Genomic DNA, 19,475 nt, shown 5'->3' on the forward strand with positions numbered 1-19,475 from the left:
GACCTAGGAAATTAGTAAACCTATAGACAGTAAGATCTACCTCACACAAAAATGAAGGCATATAAAAACCTTGTAGTCACGGACATCTCTGAGAAGTTGTGGCACCGGGTGACCTGAGGTACCTGCCTCCACTCTGTGGGATGGATCCTCTTACAGCTACCCTGCTCTCCCCATTACCTGGTTAAAGTAACAGCAAATGGACATTCTTGGTTGGTGCTAGAATTATTCCTGATAGAGGGAGGGAATGTTTGAATATTGGAATGGTGAAGATTGAACTCAATTCTCCAGGTATGTGAAGCACTTGCTCTGCCATCAGGTTACCCCAGCCCAGATGCTGAAACACATTTTTATAGTTTTAGCATTCTTTAAATTTTGTTACAGTGAATAAAAATTAATAAAATTTTTCATTCTTTTATTAATTTTGTTCAAAGGAAGATACTGAAATGTCTATGGATAGTGGACTCCTTTCCTTTTGTTATTTGCTTGTTAATTCATTTATATTTTTGAGACAAGTTTTCTCACTTTAGCATGTGTGTGTGTGTGTGTGTGTGTGTGTGTGTGTGTGTGTGTGTCCTGACTTGGTGCTGGGAATAGAACATGGGTCCTCTGGAAGAACAGTAAATGTTCTTAACTGCTGAACCATCTCCTTGCTTGCCATCCAACCAGATTTGTATACCTAAACAATTTCAGCCCAGATACTGGGGTGACAGGTGGGAGACAACATTCTTTGTTTTGTTTTAATTCTTTAAATGATGGAAATGAAAATTTGGTTGTGTTAGTTCTGTATTTTTAACAAACTTTAAAACTAAGACATTCACATTAATTAATGCAAACACATGTATGTGTATCTTGCATTTATTTCCCCCCTGATGTTGAGGCTTGGAAGCCATGGCTGTGAAACATCTGGCATGTTACCTGTTATCTTACCTTTGACAGACAAGGAAGCTATAATCTCTGCGGAACCGAAGATGTTCTCCCCTTGGCAAATGTACTTTCCCTCATCTGCTTTAGAAGCATTTATGATCCGCAGGCTTCCGTCTGGAAGAATAGCTATTCTGAAAAGTATTAAGAAGGTTTGTTCCTGTTTCATTGCAAGATAAATGGAAAGAAATTTTAATGGAGTCCAAACCTCCTCTAAGGTGATACATAATAAGCAAGACGAAGGAGCTCTGTTGAAAATACAAAGTGGTAAATGCTTTCTCCTCTTCAAGATTTGATACAATAAACCCACTTAATATCTTCTTTTATCCAAAAGATGAAGAAACTTGCAAGTTACTTCTCTTGTGATAGTTTCTGACAGTTAATTTTGAAAGTGGTGGAGAAAGGTGACCCCGAATTTAGCTATTATAGCTCTGCTATCGCCTAGCCATATTTTATTACCAAGCTAAGGTATTTCACCTTATACCAAAAGTGACCTCAAAAATCAAATAGAAAGAGAAACAGCATAAAAACACAGAGGAGGACAAGTACAGACATAAAATTAACTGTATGCAGCTGAGAGGTGATTAGTGACTTTCCCAGCACCACGCAGGGTTAGCAGGCATGGAAATGTGGCCTACTAACCAGGCTGCTCACACTGTACTCTGAAGTACAGGAATGCGATGTTCCAGTCTGCAAGTAGGCTCTTGCATGACCTTTGGTAAAAATGGACCTTCCGTTTTCTACAAAGGTGAAAAATTAAGGCATTATTAAAAATTTTAGAAGTTCAGTGCAAATGAGGTTGACATTTGGACTTACCACATTCCCGTCTGTATTTATCATTCTGGGAATTTATGCACTTCAGACTTAATTAGCACTTTGGTCATTTTCTCCCTCTCATGCTTGTGAAGTGTAACCCATTATTTCACCAGCACAGCAATCCACGCAAGCCAATTGAAAGGCTGAAACAAGCTTTGTGCTTAGGTGATGCTGAATCTCAAACCCCAGAATTAAACTCTCAGGTTCCTGACAACAGGTTACTTTGTGGTGACACCATACTAACCAGTAGAGATTAAAGAACAATGCCAAAATTTGGCTTAGCTGAGCTACTTCATTTTATTTTGGGATGTATGCTCAGTATTGCTTATCACCCAGGGCTGACAGCTATTTAGAGCTTTGAACATCATAACAATTGATAAAAGATTCTAGGCTGCTTAAAAGGTGCTGTCTATAATGAACTTACACATTGCCATGAATAAAGATATCAGTTTAAAAACACCATATGGGGTTCACTATAGTTCAGTTTTGATTTGCAAGATGTAAGATCAACTCAGAATCAAGACAGACTAAGAATGGAGAAGTTGATCTGCTAGTTCTTCTAGACAGTTACTACTTGAGATCTGTGGAAAATACAGAGCCTGTAAAAGCTACACAGTCTGTGGCTGCAGTGATGGCAGTTAAAAGCACTTGTTGCCATGCAGAGGACCTGAGTTCAGTTTCTAGCACCTGTGTCAGGGAGCTCACAACTGCTTGTAACTCTATCTGCAGGGGAAATGAAACCCTTTTCTGGCCTCCATAGCTACACACACACACACACACACACACACACACACACACACACACACACTCACACTTGCAGATATACACATAATTAAAAATGAAATAAATCTTTTATTAAAATTTACATAAACTGGATTATAGTGCATATCTTTAATGCCAGCACTTGAAAGGCAGAGGCAGATGGACCTTTGTGAGTTCGAGGCCAACTCATCTACAGGGGCAGTTCCAGGGCATCCAGAGCTACACAGAGAAACCCTGTCTTAAAAAAAAAAAAACAAAAAAACAAAAAACAAACAAACAACAAAAGTTACACAATCCCTCAAGATGGACAACCTAAAGTTCTGTTTATTATTTGGGAAGTGTTTATTTATTATAGAACAAGGGGATGGTGAGCTTATTCCAGTTCATTTCTATTAGACATATAATACAAACCACACATTTGAAGGCAAAAATTATACTTTGTATACAAAATTCTGTATTTCTTGAACAAATTATAGACTGTTGAAATTTTTCTAAATTACTATAATTTTCACAGATTGTTAATACTTTGAAAATATTGAAATTTTACCAACTTGAATAAAGCTTAATATAACAGGACAGAAGTTTGACTTCAAAGTTCATCTTTGAAGAAATAACTGTATCTTAGCTACTGGTAGTATTTCAGCTCTTGATTGAAGAGGAATGCAATCTCAGATCTCACTGATAACAGATATCCTAGTTCCTCTCTGTTGTGATAAATTACCCTGACAAAAAGCAAGTTATGGGAAAATGTTTATTTTAGTTCACAATTCTAAGTCCCGGTCCATCCCAGGAGGGAGGTCAAGGCAGGAACTCAAAGCAGGTAGTTATATCCACACTCAAGAGTAGAGAGAGGATGAGTGCATGCATGCCTCTCAGTATTCAGCTTGTTTTCAACACTTACACAGTCCAGGCTCCCCTGCCTAGGCAACAGAGCTGCTCAGTGGGTCTTTCCACACAAATTAACATAATCAAACAACCTCCACAGACATGTTCACAGGCTAACCTGATCTGGACAATTATTTACTGAAACTTTTTTCCTAGGTGATGCTAGATTATGTCAAGTTGACATTTAAAATCAACCATCGTATTAAGTAACAGATCTTTCTTTTAAAAGATGGTATATAAACATGCCTGTACAACTAATCTACTAGTGAGGATGAAGATTTTGAATACTATAATATTCATCCATTAAATAGAAGTGTCATTTAAAATCTTATCTTCTGATTTAAAATGTAAATCTTCACCTTTTATTTTTAACTTGGAAAAGACAAAGCAGGTAATGAACGAGATTTACATCACAATGTCTGGCTATCACACACGTAATTACTTAGATAATTGAAGACTAAATTAATATTTCCAGCCTCATTATCTTCTCCCCTCTGTTGTTACTATTTGACTGCTACATTTTTGGATGTTCAGACTTAGGGATTAATTCTGTTGAAGTCATTCTTGAACTTGGAACTAGATAGTAAAGGAATGAAGAGGAGGAAGTTTGTAGGGGGTGGGAAATGATTTAAGAAATGCAAACCAGCACATTACTTGATATCAACCTCTACAAGCTCTGATCTCTAGAGTCTGTGGTTTGCTTTGTTCTCACCAACAACTAGTAACTGGATCTGCCTTGCTAACCTGTCCGTTGTCCTAGTCTTTCAACAAGGTCATTGGCTCACAGGGGTTATTGTTAGCAATGTGATGTGTATGTTTACTTCCAAACATCATGGCCAGTTTCATTTCCATCTTGGGTCTCCTGTTGTACACCCTCAGTTAGCGTAGACCTTTCCAAATAGACTGCTTGTCTAAGAATACCATTTATTTTGATGCTGCCATATTGTTTAGTGATTGTGTCAATCACTTTCTGTTGTAATGGCAGAGGACCTGAGAGAATCAATTGAAAAGGAGGAGAGGCTTAAGATGGCTTATTGTTAGAGGTTTTCCTCCACGGTCAGCTGGCCCCATTGCTTTGAACCTGAGGAAAGGCAGAACATCATGGAGGTGTATATGAAGTAGAAAACCTGCTCACCTCACAGCACCCAGCAAGCAGAGAGGAGAGGAGGGCTTAGGGACAATATGCCCTTGCAGAGCACACCCTGAGTGACCTGCTTCCTCAAACCTATGCACTGCCTCTGAGTTTCCCATATGCCTAATAAATACTGTACTAATGCAACTATTAAGTAGGAAATGCATCACTCTAGTCTCCTGCTACCATCTCTCCTCCCATTCCATTGTTTGGAACAAGAGAACAGACTGCTGAGGTTCTTAGGGGCTAGTTTCCTAGGGCAAAGCGTAGAAGGGAGAAGAGTATATCTAGAGAGAGAGGTGGGGGGCATGTGGTCAAGTATACCACCATATGCATAGATGGTAAAATGCAATCTTGTGACTTGGAATTTTGGAGTAGAATGTGTAACTAGGCTAGTCAAACCTCATTTTACAGATCAAGAAATTATAAACCAAGAAAATAAAAACGATGTGTTTGAGCCCAATCAGTTACTAAAAGAATAAAAAGCTATCCATAATTCCTGTGTGCTGTTGAACAGAAAGTACTTGTGACAGTTTTTTTCTCAATAACACATAATAGCAAACTTGAAAGCAAAAATACCTTTGATTACTCTTTTCCTTCCTTAGAAGCTAAAGGATGGATGGCCTAGGAGGATTTGTTGTTTAAAATGTCCCAAATGTTCAGGGAAATCCAGGTATGTCAGGTAGGATCTTATCTGCATTCTGTGATTGCTTTCCAAGCACATTCCTGTTTGGAGCAGAATTAATGGCTATCCATGTTGCTGTCTCCTTGCCAGCTTTTAGATGGCTGCTGTTCTTCCATTCCAGAAGCTTCTTGAGTTCCTTGACTTTTCCACAGATTATATTACATATCACAGCAGAAAGCATATCATTTCTTAGAAGTTTTCATGATTTATTAGTAGTATAAGTTTTCAAGCCCAAAAGTATTGGGTTCAATTTGCTGCCATATACATATATCTCCCATGTATGATTTCAAGTAGCTACTTAATCTTTTTAACTATAATACTGGCACAATAAAACCCAAATAGTTCTTCTGAAGTGTAAGCTAGATAATATATATAACTTATTATTCTTCATTTGAGCTCAGTGTGGGACAACAGAGGAGGAGTAGTCACCAAGGTCTTGAGGTCAGAAGGACCATGAAGTCTTGAAGAACCAAATGGCTAGTTTCAAGATGGTGGTAAAGGGGACATGGAAAGATCCAAGATGGGGGTAGACGAGGCAGAAAATCATGTAGAGCTTGGTATAGTGTGAACACAACCTGGTTCCACAAAACACCACAGAACTGTTTCAACAGCTTTATTGGATTATGAAAGGCATACCAGAAGCTTGTATATTTAACATGTATTGGGGGATTCTTATGTGTTAATAGAAGGTCATGTAAGTGGTATTATGATTAGAGAGTAAACGCATGTATCACCCTGAAGACTCACTGAGCTCCTCTCCATGTCGCTTCCAGCTCCTTTCTATGTCATCCTATACCAGACACCTGTTTATTTGCTTTCTCCCACTTTATTTTGAATTTTTCTACACTGGAAGTATATGGAATAATGTAGTACGTGTGTGTGTGTGTGTGTGTGTGTGTGTGTGTGTGTGTGTGTGTGTGTATTACTGGGAATTGAGCTCAGGGCCTCATGCATTTGAGGCAAGAAATCACTCTCCAAACCACACACCAGGTCTAAACATTCAGTTTTGTGTAGTTTTTTTCACTCAGTACAATCAAATTGAGATTTATCCATGCTTCTATAAGAGTCAATATTGAATTGCATTTATGGTTGAACTTTTGTCTCGTGTGCACAGGTACCATAATTTAGCCCTTCATTCATATGTGGCTCAATGTTGAGGCTTCCTTCAGTTTAGGCTGATTACAAACAGTATGATCATGAATGTTAGTGAGTAAGTCTAAGAGAATGTTTGCTGGTGAGAAAATGTTACCTACTGTGATGAGAAGATCATTTTGGAAGAAGCTTGGGCACTCTTCAGTGGTGTTTCAGTTCCCGTTCTTTGAAGGAATGTATAAGGATCCTTCTTGTGTTCAGACAATCTTTTTGTTTCTTCATCTTAGTATCATAGTAGGTAGTTAAAAGCTTTCTGTGGGTTGATTTGGAATTTCCTCCCAGAGAACACAGTGTCTCCTTGTACCCCTACTTTTCATCTCTAAGTCTTCTTTGGTCAAGTGATTATTATAATACCCAAGGACTGTTTGTTCACTTTTGAGATTTCAGAGTACTTTATAGTCTAGAAATATCTAAACTATGAAAAGACACTGAATGTACAAGTATAGCATACAGAAGTTTCAATGTTGCTAGACTCAATTTTATTTCATACATTGTAATTTTGTCCGATTAAGAAATCATGCCACAATGTATACAATAAAATTAGAGTCCTGAAGACATTGTTCCACTCCAGTACTCCCTAAACTCTGATTCCTAAAAATTTTCAGCCTGCTCTTGCATGATGATCTCTGAGCCCCGAGAGCAGGAGTGGTATAGATATTCCATCTGAAGCTGATGTTCCATCTGAAGCTGATCAGTTTTGCGCTTTGATCAGTTATGGATTTCTATGACATCTACCATTTACTGCATAAAGAAATTTCTCTGATGATGTGTGATAGCTGCACTAAACTCTGGGCCTAGAGATTCAGATTTAGAGAGTGTTTTGATACAATGTACATTTAGTAGAATAATCGCAGCAAATTCACCTTGGGTCTAGAACCTGAAAGTGGCTGGTTATTATCATAATTCCTGCCACTGTTGCATGCATGGACATATCTTTCCATGCCGGTCATTATTATTATTCACAGGATTCATTGCCGGGTAAGACCATTGATTATCACCCCTACCCCCAAGGATTCTATGTAGTACCTTTCAGTACTGTGAAAGCTAGCCACAGGTTATTTATTCTTAGAGAATGAAGAGAAATGAAGATTACAAGTCATAAAATGTTCACTGTGTTATAACTGCTTTTAATATGATGTGACCGAAAGAGCAAATTTTGGCTAAATATTAATTTCTAGGATTTATTCTTTACATCTTGGTCCCTCAGAAAAAATGCTCAACTGGCTTGAGATGACAAGGTATGGTTCTGATTTACAATAGCCTGACAGTGAGAATGAATTCTTTTACTTAGCCATTTTATGTCTTTTTGAGATGTGTCTGTTTAGGTCCTTTGCTCATTTTAAAATCATACTCTTTTTCATGTTCAACTTTTTGAGTTCCTTATATGTTCTGGATGTTAATTAATTTTCATGAATGCTTTGTAAACATCTCCCACTCTGGAGGGTAGCTCTTAGCTTCATTTTCTGTGCTAAAGTTTTTTAGGTTTATACAACTCTTTTAAGGATTTAAATTTTTGTTGCTTCACTGTCTACACCAACTTTTTTTTTTTTTTTTTTTTTTTTGGTTTTTCGAGACAGGGTTTCTCTGTGTAGCTTTGCGCCTTTTCCTGGAACTCACTTGGTAGCCCAGGCTGGCCTCGAACTCACAGAGATCCGCCTGGCTCTGCCTCCCGAGTGCTGGGATTAAAGGCGTGTGCCACCACTGCCTGGCAAAGAAATGACCATTTTTGTTTTGTTTTTTTGTTTTTCGAGACAGGGTTTCTCTGTGTAGCTTTGTGCCTTTTCTGGATCTCACGCTGTAGACCAGGCTGGCCTTGAACTCACAAAGATCCACCTGGCTCTGCCTCCCGAGTGCTGGGATTAAAGGCGTGCGCCACCACCGCCCTGCCTACACCAACATTTTTAAGTGATCGATTCCTCATGTTTTCCTGTATGAAGTTCACAGACTCAAGTTTCACATTTTTTAAACTATATTTTGGGTAGTTTTAGTGTGCAGAAAGAAGAAATTATCTGGATTTCTTCTTCTCCATCCATACATAAGAATCTGGTGGCATTATTTACTTAAATAAAAAATGAATCCTAAAATCGTAGGGAATTGCAAAGGTTCAGATTAAAGAAACCCTGAGAGGAGGCGAAACAGAACACATAGGCTTCAGTTATCACAACAACGGAACTTCCCACAAGCCTGGAGGCTGTGATAACTGGATGATAGCATGGACACATGGAAAACAAGAATAGAGCAGGGGACCCAGACCTCAGTCTAGTTCATATGGTCATTTGACTTTTCACAAAAGTCTCAAGAGCACACCATGGAGCAGGCTTACATGTTTTAAAATGTCATTGTTAAAATCTTCACATTTTATGTGGGGGTACAATACATCTCTTTAGTTTTGATTCCTTGTGCCATTGATGCGATGTTGAGATGGTTCTTTCTGGTTGTGGCATGGGTGGACTGATCACTTTCACTGAGTAAGGCCAATGTTCTTCCACACTTCATTTCCTCTAACATTTCCAGCCCCAATATGAGTCAAATATCTTTATACTCCCTTTCTGATGAGAAAGTTCTGTTTTGTTAGCATCCATTACCCGAGTCATTGGAAGAGGTTCTTCAAGTGGCAGAGACCTGATTCCAGAAAGACTCTTTGATTTGTTGTTTGTCTGACAGTCAGCTTTTCCTGTTGAATTTGTAGCCTGCTTCCCTTATCTTCATCAACAGCTCAATAACAGACATTTAGTTTAGTGTCTGTCAAGCATTAGATACTCAGCCTGAAGAAAATACTAGGCTGTACTTGAACCATCTAATTTTATAGATGAAAAAATTGAGTGCCACAGCACATATAATGCCTTTAAAGAGTACACTGGTAGATGGTGTTCTCTGATAACATTTATTAAGTTTTTGCTTGATAAAAGCTTTAGACAGTGCTTTTCTACATTAACATACTTGGTCATGCTGGAGATCGAACCCAGGGCCTTGCACGTGCAAGGCAGCCACCCTACCACTGAGATATATCACCAACCCCTGCATTAACTTATTTCATTTCTTGCAAAAACTCTAAGACATATCATTTTACTCATTTGATGTGGAGGAGGAAGGAAATGCACAGCAGAGAGACCAAAATAACGGGATAGGATTTTAAAGTAAGTCTGCTGGATTCTGAAATTTATACTGTGGACTATTCTTTGCTGACCTGAAAAAATTTTCCAAAGAAAGCTTTGCATAAAATCACATGCAATCTGACAGCTCCGACAGACCACAGAGCCGACAGAGCAGAGACTCATGGGTAACAAGACAAGACACACGTTTCTACGGCTGAGGCAAACAAAAGCAATTCATAGTCTTTAACTTGATCAGTTAAAGTTTTAAAAGCTAAGTGCAAGACACATTCAAGTGGACTGCACTGTCACCAGCTCTTGCCTTTAGATGTAACTGGAAGAAAGGAGTGAGTTGACCCAGAAAGTGCATGCAGCACTGGGAAAGCGAGCGAGAGCTTAAGTGCAGAAGTTACTTTAATTAATGGGCCTCCACCCCAGCTCTCATCATCACCACCGGCATTTTGCAGAAAGCACAGGGCTCTTTGTGTTGAACCACTGAATAATCACACAATCTCTAGGCTCTGAAGCAGGGGTGAGGAGGATGAGCCTCTTTGTCAGCTTCTTGTAGAACGTGCATAAAACAAAGCAATAAAACAAAGGACTTGTTTTCATTTCTGGGAGATGTCTCATTGAGATTTGCCTTAAGCATTTATATTCCACATTCACGGGAATCTAGTTTTCATATTTTCCTTCAAATTGATTTCTCATTCCACTGTTTTATATTTTCCATGGGAAATCCTGCATATGCATGTATCTGTTTGGGTGCCATAGTAGGAAGCTTTTCTTAATCTTAAGGGAGTCTACAATAAAAACCAGGTAAGAACCTCCATCAAATCCTTTATTCTATAGGCCAGTCGGTTGAGAAAAAGCAAGCCCAGGGTATTTCTGTTTCAAATTTAGGAAAACAATCAAAACACTAACTCTAATTCCATCCTTTGCTTTTTCTTCTCCCTATGACAAATGAGGTTCCATATTTTAGATTTTTTTTTATATTATATTTTGGAGTGTCTGTGTGTGTGTGTGTGTGTGTGTGTGTGTGTGTGTGTGTGTGTGTGTATGTGCCTGCATGTGTTTGTGTGTGATTGTGTGTGTGGTTGTGCATGCATGCACAATTATGTGCAGGTCAGAGGTTGATGTTGGGATTTTGGTCAATCACTCTCCACCTTGTTTCTTGAGACAGGCTCTCTGAACCTGAAGGTAACTTACTCAGCTGGCTGTTGTCCCAGGGAGGCTCCTGCCTCCACCTTCCCAGTGCTGACATTGTAGGTAATTATTACTACGCCAGTCTTAAAAGTTGCTTTCTGGAGCTTCAAATGCAGGTCTCCAGGTGTTACTGGGAAGTCCTCTGCCTAGTGTGCCAGCCTCCCAGCCCAAGACATCTCTAATACCCACTCCTTTCTTTCTGGCATATTACAGTGTCTAAATGCTCCAGACAACAAATGTGAAGTAGCTTTATTTTTTTCTAATGATTACTTTAAACTGTATTAAATCAATTCATTTTTAAAAAATATTTTTTGTTTTATTTATGTGTGTACATGTCTGTGTGTATATATGTACACATATATGCAGGTGCCCTCGAAGGCCAGACGAGTTTTGAATATCTTGAAACTGGAGTTATAAGAGGTTGTGAGCACCAAAGGTGGGTGCTGGGAACTGCACTCTGGACCTCTGCAATAACAGTAAATGCTTTAACCATTGAGCTATCTTTCTAAAGTCTGATTAATGTTTTAGACCCTATTATCTATAGGAATGATTCTAGCTTTTAAATAATTCTGAGTTTGTATAGTGTGAAGCATATGTCTAATTTCTTGCTTTTCCCTCCCCTTTTCTTAGTTCAGCCCTGGAAGGTAAATCACACCCAGGACCTGTGGTTTGATTCTGAGGAGGATGGCCCCTTTAGGACCTGAGGCTCTGACTCTGAGGAGGATGGTCCCTTTAGGACCTGAGGCTCTGACTCTGAGGAGGACAGCCCCCTTTTCCATATTTTTCTCCTTCTCTTTCAGTTTTAATTTCTCTTCCATGTTTCTGGGTGGAGTAGAAAAATGAGAGAGGGTCAAGAGACCTTTTCTTATCAGATTTCTTTTGAGCTCCATGTCCTGATTTTGGTGCCACTCTGATAAAAAGCCATCTCTCCATCACTGGCCATGGAAAGGCCTTCAGTGAATGACTTACTCTCTGTTCTGGCTCTTGTCAGTACACCTATGGTGTCTTTGGAGTTTCTTTCTTATAGAGTTCTGTGCCTTAACCTTCTCTTCAGGAATGCTAAACTTTCACCTCTGCTGTTTTTTTCAAGGATCTCAGAACATCACAGTTGACTCTCTCTTCCCAAGTCCCTCCAGCTCCTAAGGGACTAACATTATCTTGCTTTTCTAAATGGAGCGGTAAAGTTTGTTGGTTAGTATTTTTTTCTTTATTGCCTTTTCTATTGTTCTATGCCTTGATAATTTTATTCTCCTTTATCAACATAATACCAGAGCTAACAAGAAACGTGGTCCTTTAAGAAATGTTTTAATCAAATATGTGGTACAAGTTTTATAATATCTGTAAATTAGTTCTTGAAGCCGTTCCTGTTGTTAGGATTTGGAGGCAGGAAGGCTAAGAAAGGCCCCACTGACCTGCCAGTCTAAAGCATGCAAAGGATGTCTTCTGTCTCTCTGATCTGGACTGTAATAAAGGAGCGAGGACAGGAGGGTGGCCCGGCGGCCAGGGCAGTGGTGCTGGGGTCTGATCCTTAACAAGCAGAACTGCTTCAGTGACCTGGGCCAGGAAGAACCACCTGGATGTGTTCTGTCACTTCTCAACCATTCTGGAGACTCAGGCTTGCCAATGATCCCACTGACATCCTTGGTTGAGACTCAGAATTCCTCTGCATTTTGTGCCTCTACCTGCAGGATGGTGCTATCCCATTCACAGCATGAAACATGTCAGCAACCTTTCTAAGAAGCAACTGTGCCATTGCATGTAACATTCCAGATAGTCTTAACCTCTTACTTTCCAATATCATCCTCCTAGCTGCATTTTTGTCTTTAGAACCACACCCATTCTGTCTTGCATTCATAATAGACTGCTTGGTCTCTGAGCCATCTCTTTTCCCATCTGCATGAGCCTTTACAACAGAATTTCTCTCATTTGGCAAACACTTTCCGATTGATTGCCACTTTAATATCTGGTAGAGTGTTTTTCATTCTCTACTTTTTGCTATTTCTCAAACTATGCCTGAGTGATGCTCCCTGCAGCCCACTCCTGTCTTTTCATTCACATAATTACTATTCCTCTATATTGCTGTATTCCTGCAGTCAGTAATATATTGGTATAAACGTTATCCTTAATGTGAAAGCTGGATAAGAAAGAAAGCAAACATCATAATAACACTGTCAGTGGTCAATAAATGGAAGTTATTAATCACTCAATTTTCTCATTGGGATTTTGAGTTAATGAGTATATTTTAATATAAATTTGAGATTTTCATGAGGGTTGTGATGAGAGTTTACTTTGAAAGTAAAGAGTGACAATCGTAAAGTACAAAGTACTGTGGAAAGCAGTTCACTGGATTGAAGTCCTGCCCTTTTTTTCATTTAATATACTATTCATGATTTTTAAAATTGATTTAGTACCATTTCAGAGTAGTATGGTACAGCTGCTGACACAAACAACCGATTCATCCCTGATAATACAAAATCACTCAGAACTTAGCAAACGCTCTCCCTTTGAAAACCCCTTTTCCAGCTAGCTATGAACCTGCGTGTGTATGGTTTTATGTTTTATGCTAAAGTAATTTTCCCCTTCTAGGCTCTTGAAGATTGGATAAAGCCTTCCTCAACTTAAACTTGCTTCTTCATTTTCCTCTGCAAGGTTTTGGCTTAGCACTAATGAGCAATCGACCTCTCCAAGAGGAAGAAACTAAAGCCAAACACAATGAAGGTAGGAGAAGCTTCCAGAGTGGTTTTACCCAGGATTCCAAACCTTTCCACTGAGAAGCTTCTAAAACTGAAAGAGAATTGAATGTAGCCATGAATGGCAGCTGTCAGTAAAAACAAAACAAGAATGCCCCCAAAGAGTTGAGGTGGTGCAGAATCATTACCCTGGAGCTTCTCCCAGGGTTCTAAAGGGAATAATTTATTTGTCATTAACTTGAGGGGTGAAACCTGCCTCTGTTCCCTAATGTAGAATAAGAGGACAAATGCTTAGAAAGAATTGCCATGCTCATTACTCCTTGACAAATATCAACTCAGATTCGCTGTCTTCATTGCTTCCTGAGTGTGTGTGAGCTTTTGTGCATGTGTTATCTTTTCAGACTGTTGTCTCTATAAATATCTAAATCTCACAGGGTCCAGGAGTAAATTATTGCTCTTCTGAAACACGCAAGGTCACAGAGATTGAATTCCAGGCAAAATTATGAATTTTTGATACTCCCACCTGGGATGACTTTTAGTCTGTTTTAAATTATGCTGACCTAATTAGAAAGCTTGACCATGGCTAAGCTCTTTAATATTGAAAGGATGCATTTTATTTAAGTCACATTCTCCTGGAGGGTAGCCATGCCACTGAGGCACTCAAATCATACTTCCAATGGCATTAACTCAATGTCACTTAATTGATTTTTTATACATGGTAGTGGAGAGTGAGGGGATACTCTCAGGGTGGTCAGTAAAAGTGCCGCCTATGCTCCCATCTTATCTTTATCCTATCTATCTTTATTTATCTTTATTTGAATTCTCTGCTTTCATTTTTTCTCATTTACCAAATGAAAAGAGTGGCTTAGATTTTTATAACATTTTCTCCTATTTTTCTGTAGAGCTGAGGTTTTAATTTCTTAGTCTAGGGTGGCCTTGCATGGATTCCCTTCTATTTTACAGTAATTGTGTGCTTTAAGGAATGTCTGCTTTTTTCTTGTTGTTTTATTTTGCTTTGAAATTGTCTAGAAGTTTTTTTCTCATCAAGATCATCTCAGAAAAAGAAAGAATTCCAGTTTCCATATTCTACTTGGGCCACACAACAGGCAGCAGGGCACTGTCTCCTGAGCCGGTAACACGTAAGGATACTGAATATTACTCAGGGCCCTGGAGACAACCTGATCCCCTTCTGACAAGAGTCCAAGAGCTAATTTACATAAAATATTTTTAAAAGTTTTAGTCAGTATTTCCATGTGTAAGAGGAAGAAACAGGTAAAGTAGAACTGTAGTAGGAGTTTTCTCTAGTCATTCTCAGGCCCACAGCCACTCAGACCCAAGTAAACACAAAAAGACTCATATCTTATTATATCTTTTATATCTTAAATTAATCCATTTCTATTAATCTATAAGTTGCCACGTGGCTTGTGGCTTACCAGTGCTTTACATCTTCTCATGGCAGCAGCGGCTGGCAGAGTCTCCTGACTCAGCCTTCCACTTCCCAGAATTCTCCTCTCTCCTTATCCTGCCTATACTATACTTCCTGCCTGGCTACTGGCCAATCAATGTTTTATTTATCAACCAATCAGAGTAACACATTCACAGTATACAGAAAGACATCCCCAACATAGAACTTTGGCTAAGTTTCAGGCTTAGGCATATAAAAAGATTCTGAAAGATGTGAGGCAATTACCTGCTTACCTGAACCAGGACTTCTATCAGTCTTTATCTACTTTTAGGGGTTAACATAGTGCCAATGTTTTTGATTTTCTTTAATCTTAAGTCATATTGTGTGAAAATTTGATCCAGAGGCTCTGGGTTGAGATGAAATCTTTTATGTATGGACTAAGTGACTTTGCACTTACAGTTTAGTTTCTGAAATAGTCTATTTGTAAAATGAGAAATCGTGCTTATCTGGAAGTAGTGAGACCTGGGGAAGTATGAAATGGCTGTCACTGTGCAGGGCTAATAGAAAGCACTCAGTTACTTAACATTAAACATAATTGCTACTCTTCATGCTACGCTCTTGATGAGACAGGCTGCATGCCAGATTCTTTTACCCAAGAAAGTTTCTATAGTAACAATAAGCTAAGGACCAATGAAACAGAAAGTGGCAGGCATTCCAAATGCTAAGTGTATTCTTGTCAACAGGAATAGCAGGTGCACAGATCTGGATGTAGGGAAAGAGAGAATGCCATATAGGTGGGTCATACCAAAAGAAGATGTGGAGGGGGGTAAACCATGATGTTGGGAAATAATTAAAGCAGATTAGCTAGACAATTTAATTTACTGTGAGAAAAGAATAAAAAATTTACAGTTTGCTTTAGTTGAGAATAGTCCAAGTAGTACTAATGACACATGGAAGACAGAATTGAGGTCATCTTGTAGAATACAAAATTGATTAGTTAGAGTTGAAAATTCATGGTCCTAGTCAAGTTGGGCTATATCACCAAAAGAACAGCCTCAGCTTCAAATACTGCAAGTTATCATTTAGTTTGTTTTTAGGGCAATCATGATTCCTCTACAGTTAGAGGCTCAGCTTCCAAGGGAATTTTGAATCTTATACTAACCAGTGCTCTGCATTTTCCTAAAAACATATTGACCACAGCTCACATATCTGCTGTTATTTCATGACCATGAGAAGAGAAAATAATTCATCTAGATGCAAAGTTTTTAACTATGTCTTTTAGTTAATGCACTGCGAATTGTAGCACAGTCATGTCAGCCACATGGTCTGGAGTACCTTGGGCCTACACCATTGCTATTTTCCTTGACAGTAAACTGACTCCCACCCTTTGTATGAGTGCATAGGACCTGATTTCTTTTCTGCAGGAAGAAAGTTAACTTTTGAAAACCAATATGTTATGATTATTTTGTGATATTTGTTTGAGTCTGGCTTGCTGGTGTTTTCAGGTTCTGTGAAGGCAGCCATGGTTGTACACTAGTTCTTCCTTTTTCACTTAACTCTAACATGGGACACAGACTTAAGTGTCAACAGAGTGAGCAAAGACAGGAATGTAGTCACAACTAAATTTTCTTGAGAATATATTGCTTAAAATGTGTTGTATCAGCTTTTTGAAATTCTTTGTCTATTGATGGTTTAGGTAATATGAACTATAAAAGGAGTAGGTTTCAGACAAAAAGCATTGTATCTTAATCACTCCCTCAAGATAAATGAACAAAAGATGAACAGTTATTTAACATTTTCTTTTGATTAATGGATTTACCTTCCTCGATATAGTGTTTTAATTAAAATACTTTGGAATCACAAGTTGAGTGCCTAAAAATGGCACTTGGATAGTATTGAAAATGACATGAATTTACATGATAGCACAACTAGGAAATTGTTCATGGAACCACAAAATAAAAGCTTGGAAATTAAGACACTTGGGGTCTAAGTATTGTTCTGCCCCATTGGCTGTGAGCCGTTAAGCAAGTCATTTCACTTAAGTGCGGTTTCTTTCATCTACAAAATTAGGACATTAGTCTAGCAGGCTTCTAATGTCTACTTCAGTTATTGTCATAGCCTCCTACAACTCTAGGAAAAAGAAAGGTTTTTTTTTTTCTTAATCTAAATATCTGATCCAACATGAATAGATTAGGTAAACCCACCACTTTTTCTAGTCAGAACCTGCATATGAACTGAATTCATGAACACAAGCTACTTAGTACCTTCATTTTAATATCTACACTGGTTTAGTTGTGACAAACTCAACAATGGAAGGACGCATTTTCTCATGAATTTTAAAATACTATCGTGTGTATTTGACTGAACTCTGGAGAGAAAATGAGTTAAATTTACAAAGTATTCTTGGAGTAATTCCATCACACAGTGAGTGACAACCTGTGTAAAAACTTACTTATTTGGAAGCAAGATATAGTTGGGGTTAGGACAATTCTTGCTTGAACAGTACGAAATAAAAAGGAGAACCCTTTCCACATTGTTAAGAATAGCATATTGCCTTATAGTGAGATCCCTTTCAAACTTAAAATAATCATTATATTTGATGGAATATGTTCATATACTTTAGATAGCAACCATCTATTAAAACGTTGTTCTAAGGGTTGTAATAAATCCTGAGATCAGAATCCTTAGTTGATTCTTAGTTCCCATAAGTGATGCCACATTAAATCCCATTTTTCACTACTGTTTACTGATTGCCATGAAGCAATAACTAGTATTTTATAACTATAAAGGGTAAGGAACACAGAAATACTATTTTTGATTTGGCCAGACTAATTGATTGCTAGCAACTGAATCAAGTTTTTTAGTAGATACAAAGGAATAAAAGTGGTGATTTCAGGGTCAGTGATTGCCATGGTAACAAGTGAAGGAGTCACTGACTATTTGTGAGATGGTGTAATATGCTGATACATATTTCAGTGTGAACGATCAGGTGTTCTGTAATCTCCATAGTCCCCATCACTTCCTCGCTGTGATTCAGGACATGTACATGCATGACTCAAGGAGTCTGATACTCACTTTAATATTGAAACAGGAGTACTGTTATCATAATCCTCCTCCTCCAATTCTTAGGTACTTAAACCTTAATATTTATTGTATTGTTTACCTCTAATCAATGAAAACTTCAGATTCCTTCATAAGGAATTCTTCCTGTTATCAAAAAAGACCAGGGTCCACCTCAGTTTAACCTGCCTTCCATTTATTTTCTTACATTTCCATGATTGCCACACCACTGCTTGGCTGAAGCCTATGAGCAAGAAAAAGTTTCCCTGGGGACTGCATGAAAACATAAAATTGAACATTTATGCAAAATTCTAAAATTTGGCAGCTTATTTTCATGTGTAATAACTCACTTGATTCTTGAAATATGACAGGTTAAAGGTTATCAATCACCTTACAAATTAGTGAGAAATGTAATGTAGCTTGAACAAGTAAGCAATTAAAAACTCAGCCGAGAATCTTTTGGTTAAAGTCAATGCTCCTGCTACTATTAAATGTTGAATTAAAAAAATAAATTAAGTCACCATTTGCTAAATTATCCAGTAACTTTTAAACCAACAATCTTACTAATTTTATTTAGTATTTCGCCTTATTTGACTAAAGCTTAAATTATTAGTGCTATCATTTGTGGTATCAAAAACTATAGAAAATAGGGATAAGGAAATCACTGTTTTGAGTTTAATTAAAGAGACCTTTTTCTAACTGTGTTCTTATGTGATATCTTTTGTGTTTTAGCTATAACTTAAACATGGATTTTTTTTTTCCATTCAGCCATCTGGGCATTCATAAGTATAATGCGATCTGTGACTTGTTAAATAGAAAAAAGTCACAGTTACTGTCTGATTAAAATTGTATTTTGTTTAGAGGACACAAAGCAAATAGCAATCAGAAAGGCTAACTAAAAGTTAGCCTGACTGAGTGGAAAGTACAGGATCACTGTGAACTATACAATATTAAGTTGTGACATTTTTGTTGGCTTCTCAGATTCCTTATTCAAATTTTTTCCTTTTGTGTACATTGACACATAAGGTTAGAGAACCATAGGAATGGAATTACTCAAGCTCCAGATTTAAAGAGAAGGAAGAAGGATTGTAGGTGCCAGAGGGGTCAAGGACATCACAAGAAAACACACAGAAACAACTAACCTGACTCATAGGAACTCACAGAGCCAAACCAATAAGCCTGCATGGAACCTACTTAGGCCCTCTATGTATAAGTGACAGTTGTGTAGCTTAGTCTGTGAGACTCCTAAGAATGGGAACAGGGGCTGTCCATAACACTTTGACTGGCTCTTGGGAACCTATTCCTCATAGTGGATTGCCTTGCCCATCCTTAATACAAGAGGAAATGCTTAGTCTTATGGAAACTTGATATGCCATGCTTTATTGATACTCATGGGAGGCCTGCCCCTTTCTGAACAGAAGCAGAGGAGGAGTGGATTGAGGTGGGGAGGGAATAGGAGGAGAGGAGGGAGGGGAAACTAGGTTTGGGATGTAAAATAAATAAATAATTAAATGAACAAACAAACAAACAAATAAATGTTCGATCAAGGTCAATGGCTAAGCAAGAAAAGAGGAGACAGCCTTGAAAAGTAAGTCTGCATAGATGCTTCTGAACTCGGTGTTTTCCTTAGGGTTGCTGACTGGAATCTAATGGCACTTTGAAACTGTGAGTC

At 38.2% G+C, this 19,475-nt stretch overlaps 1 protein-coding gene across 1 annotated transcript in view; it reads right to left on the minus strand.

Annotated features, from left to right (window-relative positions):
• Positions 1-19,475, minus strand: part of Cntn5 (contactin 5) — a 476,649-nt gene that overhangs the window by 134,422 nt on the left and 322,752 nt on the right. Inside the window, exon 13 of the mRNA XM_059267217.1 lies at positions 928-1,055. Within this exon, the coding sequence (XP_059123200.1) occupies positions 928-1,055 (128 nt within the window). The remainder of the gene's footprint in view (positions 1-927; positions 1,056-19,475) is intronic.

Source organism: Peromyscus eremicus, chromosome 7, assembly GCF_949786415.1.
Source record: "Peromyscus eremicus chromosome 7, PerEre_H2_v1, whole genome shotgun sequence".
NCBI lineage: Eukaryota > Metazoa > Chordata > Mammalia > Rodentia > Cricetidae > Peromyscus > Peromyscus eremicus.